Here is a 12,318-nt window from a genome sequence, read left to right as displayed (position 1 = left end):
TGATAACCCTGGGTGCCTAGTACCATCCTGAGCTCTTTGCATGCATTTCTGTTTTGGGGGGTAACAGGGACAGAAAGGAATGGAAGGGGAAATGAAGGACCCCAGCAGGCTCCTGACTTCAATGTGGATGAGCTGAGAGCTTGTCCAGGGGTATCGCTGGCGGCTGGGGCCCAGCGTGGGTCTTGCACACAGAAGCGTGGGGGCTATCGTGAAAAGCAGTCTCTATCTTCCACCACCACTCACCCTGTCCTTCAATGCCCCTTGGTCCGAAAGCTTTTCAAGGGCAAGCAGGGGTCATATCTGGCTTCTGTAGCTTCTGGGTCAAAAGACTGAGCAAGGATCAGCCCTGAGTCTCACATCCCCAGCGTTGCCTGAAATCTGCTCACCTGGGTGCACGTCCCTGGCTTTCTCCTGGCCCGGCAGCAAGGTCACGACTGCCACAGCCTCCCGGGCCTGATCCGGGCCTTTCAGGTCTGCATGTTCTGAAGGGTTGCAGAGTTGCCCTTTGAGAAAAAGGCCACTTCTCTGCTCCCGGGGTGTTCTATAAAAGCTGCCAATACAGGAAGGCCCAGAGTGAGGGCCTCTACAATACCCTGACCCAGGTTCCTGAAAGGGAAGTGGCTTGGCCCACTTCAAAGGCCTGACATTTGCACTGCAGGGCTGGCTCAGCCACGGGAGCCTGGGGCACAGCCAATCCTGCAGCAAGACCACCCAGGTGTGCAGGGGAGAGGAGAAGGCAGGCAGGATGTGACTAGGGCAGCTGCAGCCCAGTACCTGTGGGAGGTGCCCTGCCCTGCACACTGTCACCGGCTGCCCGTCCTCTGCCCAGGCTTAGGGGTTTCACCCCTGGGGAAGCTTCCTAACATCCTCTCTACATGGTCACTTCCCACGGCCACCGCATAGTTCACGTGCCCTCATTTCTCCCTGGGGAGATGGTAACCCCTGGTTACCTCGTCTCCCAGCCCAGGCCCTCCAATTCCACCCTGCACCGAGTTGTCACTCTCAGATGTACATCCTGTCCTGTCACATCTCCAAGGGCTGCACCCCAAGCCTCGGTGCCCTGCAGCTGCCCTCCTCGATGACTGATTTCCAAACACTTCTTGCCTCTCACCCCTTGCCTCAGACACTGAATTCAGCCCCTGCTCTCCTTGGCTTCTTGGCCTTTGCATATGCCATTCTCCATAACTGGAACGTGCTACTATACGGAGATTAAAATTCTCAATTTATTTGGAGTTTGTGAGAATTCAGAGAGACAACATTTGTGAAATGTCTAACATAGGAAATGGCCCATAATAAGTGCTTCAGGGGTGTTTGTGGAATTAATGGATGTTGAATGAATAGTTTTAAATCTGTTCTTAGGAAAAAACACCGATGTAAACAGATGTCAAAGTGTTTGGAAAGAGGATGCCTCTTAGAATAGGAGTGATGGAGGACAGAAGCCACCCTGGGAAAGGAAACAGGACCTCCACATGGGTATATTCCATGTGGAACTGCCCATCTGTAGTCAGAATCTGGGTTATGTGCTCCCATGAGATGGGGGCATCCTGGCAAGGCTTGCATTTCCAAAGGCAATACCTACATAAGAGGCAGGTCCTCACATCTGCAGGAAACGGAAGACAGAATTCAGCCACGAGCTCTTGACTGGGGCTTCAGCTCTTGAGAAACCCAGGCAGACATTCCTGGCTGCTGGATAATTACAGACCAATCACATGAAGCCAGAGGACCAAGGATGGAAAGATATAATTTTTTTGAACAGTTAACACCCAGAATCCCCACTACATCAGTAACTATATTTTATTTAGGAAAATACCTGTGTCAGCAGGAGCAAAGGCTACCAGTAAAATTGTTAAATTGATCTTCATGAGAAAATGAGGAGAATTTACTTTGGAGTCAAGACCCAGAGGGAGAAAAGAGAGGGTGGATAGGGAAAGGGAAGCCAGCAAGATGTGGAGAAAGGATGAGGCCCTGGGTGGAGGGGGTGGGGCTGTGGAGAAGCACACACGCCTTCTCCGGGAAGACTTCGAACCTTAGAGGGTGTTTGTGCAGCTGCAATGCGAAAGTCCCACCTCAACCTCCACTGTATGTGACACCATCTCCGAGACTTGGATTTGTTGTCTTGTTGAAACCAGGAAAGGCATTGATTTCCCATCTGGATCTGTACTGGGTGGGGTAGAGGCAGCCCCATCAGAAGCTCAGATGATTTGTTTACTTCCTTACTGAGTCCCTAGCGGCAGGATTAGGGCCAGGAGTAATGAAAATAGAAGCCCCCTGTGAAATGTGCTGAGCTCTTCAGGAGACCTGTCCGCGTCCAGTCCTATCTGGACCTCAGCAGCCTGAGACCTATGCCCACCCCCGTCAGGCTGGAAGGGAGAGGCCCCGGAGGATGACGGCCCTGCTAGGTAGGTCACTGGCTGTCTGCCTTCCCAGTGCTCTGTGCACGTTTCTCCACAGTAAATCTGAGAATTGAGGCAAGTCATATTAGGGTGCTCCAGCCTTGCCTCCCTTGCACTCCAGGGGCCCAGGGAACTGTTGTGCATCCACATTATCAAGGTACAAATCATCCTGGAAGGCAAAGGAAGATGAATGGCAGGCCAGGGTCACAGCCACACGGGCCAGCTGCATCTCGCCACCAGACCACTACCCACCCAACACCAAAACTAAAAATGTGGGAAATGTGCTCATTAAGAAAGGTTGCATTTCCTCCAGGTTTCTAAAGAGCCCAGTTTCCTCTTGCCTCCGTCATTAATCAAGCAAAGTAATTAATCAATCAAAGTGCAGGGAGACCTCACAGAGGCAAACAGCAGGAACTGACCTCTGACCAGATCCTTAGACAGGCTCTAGTCGTCCAGCGAAGTCAGACAAGCAGCCAGCAGAGGGTCCAGCTGGGAGGACAAGCTGACGCCCAGATGTCACAGCTTGAGAAATCCATCTCCAGGCGAGAGCTCTCTGCCAACCTGCTGCCAGCCCACCCGTCCTGAGAGAGGGCGCCACGGCCAGGCCTGAGGAGGGAGCCGATGGTGGCAGAGGGCCAAGATGATGGGGATCTCTGCTCATGTTGAATCCGAGGAGGGGGTAGGGGGGAGAGTTGTGGAGGAGCATTTGCTATACCCGAGGCTCTCTGGCCTCCAGTTATACACATGGCCACCAGCGGCCAGAACTGCAACGAGCTGCACCCAAGCAGACCACCTGTTCAACTGGCCCTGACAAAGGCATCGATGATCACGCTTCCCCAGTCTGGTCCCTACATGTTCCATCTGGGTCTTCAGGGTGAAGAAAACCAGAGAAAGTGACATGAAGTCCAAGGTAGCTCTGAGGTGAGCAGGCTCAGTGTTGCTCCAGAGGAAAGAATTCTACAGGCAGGTTGACAAAAAACTTGTAAGCTGGGGAAAGAGTCCAGAAAGCCTTAAAGAAACAGGGATGTAAGGGGCAGGGTGAAATGTTTTAATAGATTGAGCGAGGAAGGAGTGATTCCATCTATCAAGCCATTCCACAATTTTAAAATGCACAAAGAAGAGAAATTCCAACCTGAGGGAGCATTTTATAATAACACCACATTAGCCCCTGCAGCCTAGTTCAAGCATCAGGCTTCACAGTGACCAGACAACACAGCTTCTCTCATTCGCCCGACCCGCCTTGGAAACACATTTGAATAGAAATGGGGTAACAATGTGACAATGTGTCTGTTAGGTCAATTATAGCCTAGCCCTGAAGTCACCAGGCAATGCAGTTCTGGAGACCAAGGATGCTAAAGATGCTTCTCTGACCAAGGCTACCCATGAAATCTGAGCAAAGTCTCAGGGGTCCTTAAGGTCTGGTTGTCACTTTTATTACTGGCTGAGTAAGACAGGCCCTAAACTAACTTATCGAGAAAACAAGAATCAGAAACACCCAAATAAGACAGTGCTTTGTAGGGAAAAATAAACAACAGCACGGCACACTGGCAAAGGCAATACTTTTGGAGCCACTAGAAGCCACTTATTTAAGTACTTTTCTTCCAAAAGACGTTCTCTTTACTAAATAGGAACCAAAATCATTTGCTATAACAGTGCCTGGTTGGCTCTGGAGCACAGAAAGCCCTGACCACAGGCCTAATAGAAGAAGATGGAGCTTCTGAGGCCAGCTCAGTACAGAAGCGGAGAGATGAATGATCTTGTAAAAATTCCCTGTTTTTGATGGTCCGCTTGAAAACTTCTAATCCAGAATTATCATCCCAAGAGCAGCCATCTGGGGGAGGAACTAAAGATGGACTTGAGGGTTCCATTTCCAAAAGGATTTTCATTAATTTCATCAAGACAAAGTTAATAATCCACGACATCAATGTTGTTTGTTTTTTTTTTTTCCGGTTGTGCTAAACATGTTAGAATCTTCTCCATAAATCTCACAGCTAGAGGCTAGTAGAAATCAGTTTGCCTTCTACACTGTCATTAAGAAGGAAAGAAGTGGTAATAGCTGCTGAGGAAACTTGAAGGGAATGGCTTGTAAATGAGATGAATCTGCCCAAATGGTTGTTGGGTAGGATGAGTAAATAAATCCACGTTTGCCTCTCATCATAGCCCGCACAAGGAAGGAGATGCAATGAATGGAGATAGATTGCTTTAATAACGTATTTTATTTATGGATCTATAAAGAGGCTTCTAGAGACAGTTTAACTTATGTTAAGACCTGCATTCTTAACAGATCCACCCCATCAGTCCTTATCGAGAGTCTCCAAGGAGCAGGGTCTTGTCTGAAGAGCTAAGCGGGTCGCAAAGACAAGGCCTCTCCTATCCCACACAAGGAAGCGATGATTGAGTTCCTGTGTGACTGATGCGGACAGTAAATGGTGCTGGATGACGGTGATCAGGGGCTGGACAGGTGGGAAGTGCTCTCCCACCCACTGTGAGGCTTTCCAAGAGCATGCTCAAGAAGAGAGCGGACTACATCATACACAAAATAACGAGGCCGTGTTCAGCCTTGCCGTGGAAACCCTGAACACACCTGGCTCCCTCCTCCAGAGCGGTACTGTTAAGAGCTCAGCCTTGTTCGAATTGCTTTCGAACAGTTGTTCTCCCCTTTAATTTTCATTATGACTCTGAGGGGTAGGTAGTGTTCTAATCCCCAGTTTACACAGAAGGAAACTGAGGCACAGAATGACAAATAAATAATAATAAACAGTTAGTAACTAGAGTTACTGAAATTTGAACCCAAGCAAGCTGGCTCCTGTGCTGTTGCTGCTGTTGCTACTACTTCTATTATTGCCACTGCTGCTTCTGCTACTACTGCTACTGCTACTATTACTACTACTACTACCGCTACCGCTACTGTTACTACTACTGCCGCTATCACTACTACTGCTACCACTACTATTACTAACACTACTACAGGTGCTACGGTTGCTACTGTGACTACTGCTACTATTACTGTTACTGCTGCTACCGCTACTATTACTACTACTGCCGCTATCACTACTACTGCTACCACTACTACAGGTCCTACGGTTGCTACTGTGACTACTGCTACTATTACTGTTACTGCTGCTACTGCTACTATTACTACTACTACTACCACTACCGCTACTATTACTACTACTGCCACTATCACTACTACCGTTAACACTACTATTACTAACACTACTATAGGTACTACTGTTGCTACTGTGACTACTGCTACTATTACTGCTACTGCTGCTGCTAGTATTACTACTACTACTACCACTACCGCTACTATTACTATTACTATTACTGCCGCTATCACTACTACTGCTACCACTACTATTACTAACACTACTACAGGTACTACTGTTGCTACTGTGACTACTGCTACTATTACTGCTACTGCTGCTACTGATACTATTACTACTACTACTACCGCTACTATTACCACTACTGCCACTATCACTACTACTGCTACCACTACTATTACTAATACTATAGGTACTACTGTTGCTACTGTGACTACTGCTACTATTACGTCTATTACTGCTGCTACTACTGCTACTACTTCTGCTGCTATTACTGCTGCTACTATTACTACTACTGCTGCTACCGCTACTATTACTAACACTATTATAGCCACTGCTGCTGCTACTGTGACTGCTGCTACTGTGACTACTGCTACTATTACTGCTAGTGCTGCTACTGATACTATTACTGCTACTGCCGCTACTGTTACTATTACTGCTGCTACTACTGCTACTACTCCTTCTGCTGCTATTACTGCTGCTACTATTACTGCCGCTATCACTACTACTGCTACCGCTACTATTACTAACACTATTATAGCCACTGCTGCTGCTACTGTGACTACTGCTACTATTACTGCTACTGCTGCTACTGTTACTACTGCTGCTACTACTGCTACAAGATCTCTATGATGTCACTCTTAAATCTTGCACTTTATGTAGTGCCTGGGTCTCAGAAGGAACAAAGAGAGGTAGGGTGGCCAGGATTCTAGGTTCGATATTGCACTGACCTCACTTGATGATGACTAGCTACCCACCTCAGAGCCATGGCTTTGTTCATCCTCCTAATGGGTGTGTGCCATTTCAGAAAGCCCTCTACTGCATTCCTCGCTGCTACCATCAGTCTCCTTTTCTCTCTTGGCCTCCAGGACAGATTCTTTGTATCCAACGTGTTTGATGCGCAACCAAAGAGCTCACCTAAGCCTTTTGCCCAGGGCAAAATGAGTAATCAAGACCTAGACAGGAAGTACTTTCTCCTCTCCCTCCACCCCATCAGGGCAGCACGTGTTGGTGTAACGGGAAGCAGCCCTCCTTTCTCCTGGAGTAGAAGGAGTGCAGTATGGTAAGCAAGAACTGAGAAAAATGGATGGGGGGTATGGGGCAGGGCGCAGCAGGGCTGGTGTACGTTTGGAGGAGGACGAAGCCCTTTGAGGAGAGAGAAGCTGGGGGGACCTTCCTAGGAGTGAGACCTTCCCGGGGTCTGGCCCCATAGAGAGTGGCCGGCACCTCCCTGTCCTGCCCCGGGTGGGGATGAGCACACACTGCCTGGGCCACATGGTCGCACTGCACTTCCATCCACACGGAGAGTGGGGTGGTAAATACAGAGGCACCATGAGAGCCCCTCACCTCTTCTTCCAAACTCCAGAAGAGAGGAAGGCAGAACAGGTCACGGCAAGATCCAAAAACACAAATCCTTGCATTAAGCACCTTCCACGTCTGGCCCATATGCCCAGGGCTCTCAAGTCCATGGCCCTGTGGAGGCCTTTGGTCCACTCTCTCGGTCAACCCTTCACCACCTTAAAAAGACCCCAGACCTTGTGATGGCTCCCTGAAGCCATGGGCTTTGGGGAAGAAGGAGTTACTCCAGCTAAAATCCCAGTGTCTTCTGTGTTTCCCTATCAACCAAGAACATATTTCTAGCGTTTGCTGTCTATTGGAGCGTGTTTCCTTTCCCCGCCCCGCCCATATAAGGTTACAGACTGGATTTGGTACCATGGCAAATCACACATGTACCCACCCTACCCTAGAGATTCTAATTACCCCCTTCCGCAAAACATGTGCCCCCTGATTAGATGATACCAAGATGTTCTGGGGTGGCACTGATACTCAGGTGGCAGATACAGCCCATTTCTGCCCTACAATCCTTACGCCTGGCTAAGTAAAGAAGGTGTAACTAATTTCAAATGCTGAGTGGCAAGCATATCCCATGCACAAACTTCTGAGCACTTTTCACAAACCCAACTGGGAGAAATTTCCAAGCATCAAATGGAAGTTTTCTTGGGTGCTCTATTCCTAGTGGAGATGCAGATGCCGGGCTACCAACAGACAGTCTCCACAGTGCTTCACTGTTACCCCCAAACATCCAGGGAGAAAACCACCTCTCACAACAGGTGCACAGCTCCACATCCTCCTCCCTGGCCCAAGAGGAGCTAACCCTATTGCACCTCTGTCAAGAGAGTGGCAGAGTAACTAACCATACACACTGTACTTCTCATCTTGGAAGGAATGGAACAGGTGGGCAAGTGAGGCTCCTACCCTTTTGCCCCTCCCTGCTCAGCTGGGAATCCAGCATGTTCTGGTTGACCTAAGCCTCAGCATTCAGAAGATGAACTGGGACAGTTCCCAGTTGTTTCCATATTATTGACTTTCTACACGGAAGAACTTAAAACAGGTTCAAAATGATGACTCCCCGCAGGAAGGCTCTACCCCCAGTCCTGCCAGATGAAATCATGCCCCACAAAACAGTCATCACAGAAGCCTAAGAGACAGGAGTCTCCTTACTCCCTAAGCATGCAACTTTTATATATTAGAGGCACCCAGTGAGCTCATATGTCCTGTCTGCTGACAATGGCCACAACTGCCTGCTAATGTGCTTAGAGGCGCTGCCCAGTTGACTGGTTTCAATTTCAGCAAATGAGAGAGTTCTAGTTATTAAAGTTGGTGAGCAAGGGCACTCAGCCAGAGCTGAGGCATATCGCTGACCATGACAGGCCAAGTGTACGGGTGAGACTCCCTCCTGGAGGGAGCTTGGGAGGCAAGCACTGACCTGCAGCATTTGGAGGTAGCCTTCCTGGGGGTCGCAGAGCAGGGAAGAGATGCGGTGGTTGTTCCTCATGCATTTCTGGTTGTCCTTTGCAGATGGGAAGATCTGCCGGACCACGGTCATCCTGCCAAGGGCGCTGTGGACCAGATCCAGGATCTCTGGGTCACTGATTTCCTGGGAAGATAACCAGAAATGTTTACCATTGACTCATGAACTCATGATCTCTGCAAAAGACTTACCAGTAGTTGTCTAGGTCTACAGCCTAAATAGCTGATGCCAAAGGGGTTATGAGTTTGGGCCCAAGGTCAAAGAATTCATTTGTTGCTTATTTACAAATAATACTTGCTTACCCTAAAATGCAAACAGGATTATTCAACACCTTCCCTGAAGGACAGGAAAAGATATCTGCAGCTAAACCACCAATGCACTGGCTTCCACGGAGTCAAACTCTAAAAGAACCAGTGCTGTCAAATGTCACAACAGGCATTAGCTGGAATTAAAGGCTAAATTTCCTGTTGGGAGTCATCTACCTGATTTAGACAAGGAAAACTGGTTTTCTCTGGCATAGCTGACCAAAATGCAATGAGTTTCCCCTAATTCTTTAATAATTAGATTTTTTTTAAAAAAAAGATTTGCATACAAATTTTAAAAATATGTCCACTCATTCATTGCACAAAATCTACCCAACAGCTCCTCTGTGATTTGTTCTGTGTTGAGCGCTGGGCATATAGCAGTGAATGAGTCAGGCTTAATCCCATCTGATGAAACTCAAGGTTTCATCATAGGATGAAATATGCTGAGTGATGTCATATGGAAATCTAGGGGCAAAGGAAACCCATCGTGCTTCCACATAAGACCACTTGCTAAGCTCTTTACACACATTTTCTCAGTTGGTACTCACAACAACCCTAGGAATTCTATGAGGAAGATCCTATCATTATCCTACTTTAAATGAGCACTCTCACGCATAGAAATAGCAAAGGGAGCAGGCTAAGGGGAGCTCTTTCCAGGATGAAGCGTGTGTGAGGAATTAGTGCTGAAGCTGAACCTGAAGGATGACCTTGTTAGGCAAAGTGCTTGCAGGTGGGGGGGGGGAGGGGGAGGGGCAGTGCAGAGCTGAGTTGTTGGCCGTGCTCCTAAAGATGTGAGCAACAGGTGGCACCCTGTGTTACCCTCTTCTGGTACAGGTAGCGGGGTGCCCCTCCAACCTAGGGAGGGGCAGGGCCACTGGCAGGGGGGTGGGATGGTCAAAGGCAGAGTGGGATCTGTGTCCTGGGCCAGATATGGGTGTGGGGTTCAGTAAATCCCGCTAAATCATCCACACTAGAGACAATGAGAAGCCCTTGAAAGATTTTATGCACCAACTAGCCACAGTCAGATTTACATTTTAAAAAAATCTCTGGCTGCTCTATGGAGCGAGGATTAGAGAGGAACAAAACAGCTCCATGTCTGAGATCAACACAGGAACTACAAGAAATGGACATTCACCGAGGGTTTTGGCGGTGGGAGAGAGTCAGGTTAAGAAAGCCCTGGTTCACTGGTTCTAAGAAGTGACTCCATCAGTGTTGATTGCATGTCAAGATTTTAACTGTGAATAACTGTGTTTTAAAATTGGTCTTAAGTCTTCCTCCTTGCAGATGACACAGTCTAGAGTTGAGACAATGAGATGGTATAAATGGACCTAATGAGGTTAGAAATGAGTGATCAGGAGTTTCAAAATCACTTAAACAAGAACATAACATGGGGCTTCCCTGGTGGCGCAGTGGTTGAGCATCTGTCTGCCAATGCAGGGGACCACGGGTTCGAGCCCTGGTCTGGGAGGATCCCACATGCCGCAGAGCAACTGGGCCCGTGAGCCACAATTGCTGGGCCTGCGCATCTGGAGCCTGTGCTCCGCAACGGGAGAGGCCGCGATGGTGGGAGGCCCGCGCACCGCGATGAGGAGTGGCCCCCGCTTGCCACAACTAGAGAAAGCCCTCGCACAGAAACGAAGACCCAACACAGCCATTAAAAAAAAAAAAAAAAAAAGAACATAACATGTTTAAGAGTATAAGGGTAAACAAAGTATTTCAGGAACTGCCCTAGGTACTCAATATGAGTGTGTAGACAGAGTGGTCAGTTGTAGCCATATGCTAGATCTGGGAGAAAGGAAGAAATTAAGAGTTGCATCCTTTTAGAATGATCAGTAGTTCCCAAGTATGCAGAACTGCAGGCATTTCAAAAGAATTAAAGTGCTGTTACCTATTGAATCTGGGTTTAAGCCACTTAAACTTTGTATTTCAGACAAAAGTCTGTTTAAGGGACAGTGATCTTGTTGGATTGGAACCAACTGACAATCAATGGTGAGGAAATTGCAGAATGTTCTTATAGGACCACCAAGTGAGACGGGCCACGACCCAGTTGGGCTTCAGGAAACGAAGCAGAGAATGTAGCTGAGCCTGGACGTTTGTGCTCTGCTCTTAGCTGTCCTGCTAATGGATGCCTTGCCCCAAGCATAGGATGGTAAGATGAGAGAAATCATATTCTGACCTAATAGTAAGTAGAACTATAAGAAAGAGCAATGAGCGGAGTGGTCAGCTTTACTTGGAGAAGGAATATAGAGGCCTTTGTGGTGGGGGAGAGGGGGATTTTTTTTTTTTAACCTAGAAAAATCATGAGGTCATGAAGAATGTAATTTGAATTATGCATAAAGGGCTTCATCAAAGCCAGCACACCTTGGAAAGGAAATGGATATGTTACAAACCTTTTGTTTTTCTCGCTTACTCTTCATAGCAGAGGTCACCATAGAAGTTCTTTTATTAAACCTCTCCTGCACCCTCAACTTCCCGATGGGAGAGTCAGTGGCATTGAACCCTCCCTACTGTGCCCCAAGAAGAACCCTGGAAATTGTAGGGGACCTGGCTGATGGCGGAACACAGTACCTTTCTAATAGGTGTAACCCTCACCTTCCCTGGCCACATGCAGCAGCACCTGGCGTGAGTGGCTAAAGAAGTCAGGGCAGCCAGGACCTAATCAAGGGGGCTGGGTCCCCGTCCCAAGTAGCCCTGATCTCCAGACTATTCCTTTTCAATTCTGCCTACCCAGGTCAGAGATGAGAACTTGGTACAGCTTCCTCCAACCCATTAGCTGCTATAAGCCTTCCTCAGAGTAAGGATCAGCTGGATTTCTGCAGACCTCCCATCTCCCGTGGCCCAATTCTCACCCACTCACTCGGGGTTGAAGCACATAGTCTTGTCTGCCAAAGCACTCCTACACACCTCCCCACACTTCTGGGCCTATCCTTAGTATCTAGTACAGAGATAGCTGCAATCACATTCTAAGAATCCATGGAAGCAACTCCCTCGGATCGCTTGGAGGCAAGAAAAAGGGTCACTTCTCCTAGGAATGTATCCTTCCCTTGGAGACTTCCAAGCCTGCATCATCGATCAGTTCCGGCAGCTTCATGCCAGGCCCTCTCCTGTCCTGTTGGCCCCACCATGTCCCTTCAGTACCACTGGGCTGCACACAGGTATCTGCTCGCTGCTGTCAGGCAGGCACTGCCTCCAGGGTGCACACCAGGTCAGCCTCTGGACCACTGTGAATAGGACCAAACTCCGGGCCTTCCTAAGGGTGCAGAGGGCAATGCAAGCAGCCTACTGACACAACCCACATGGAGAACAAACTTCCCCTCTGTCCCAGTTGGACATTCCTTCCAGACAGTGCTGCTGATGAGCAGAAGAAACAAGACAATGTGTATATACTGTGTGATCTCCACTGACCTCACCAAAGTCATCAAGGCAGCAATGAAACAGTAACACATCATACGCAGAAGCTCACTGAAGTGCTGAAGGGCACA

General features: G+C 48.4%; 1 protein-coding gene across 4 annotated transcripts in view; it reads right to left on the bottom strand.

Annotated features, from left to right (window-relative positions):
• GRID1 (glutamate ionotropic receptor delta type subunit 1) overlaps positions 1 to 12,318 on the bottom strand; it is a 686,590-nt gene that overhangs the window by 216,650 nt on the left and 457,622 nt on the right. For all 4 annotated transcript variants that reach the window (XM_057530323.1, XM_057530324.1, XM_057530325.1 and 1 more), the window contains exon 6: positions 8,487 to 8,657. In XM_057530323.1, the coding sequence (XP_057386306.1) occupies positions 8,487 to 8,657 (171 nt within the window). The remainder of the gene's footprint in view (positions 1 to 8,486; positions 8,658 to 12,318) is intronic.

Source organism: Balaenoptera acutorostrata, chromosome 16 (assembly GCF_949987535.1).
Source record: "Balaenoptera acutorostrata chromosome 16, mBalAcu1.1, whole genome shotgun sequence".
Classification (NCBI taxonomy): Eukaryota; Metazoa; Chordata; class Mammalia; order Artiodactyla; family Balaenopteridae; genus Balaenoptera; species Balaenoptera acutorostrata.
Note: the sequence above shows the minus strand (reverse complement) of the source record. Positions and strands in the feature narration are given on the sequence as shown.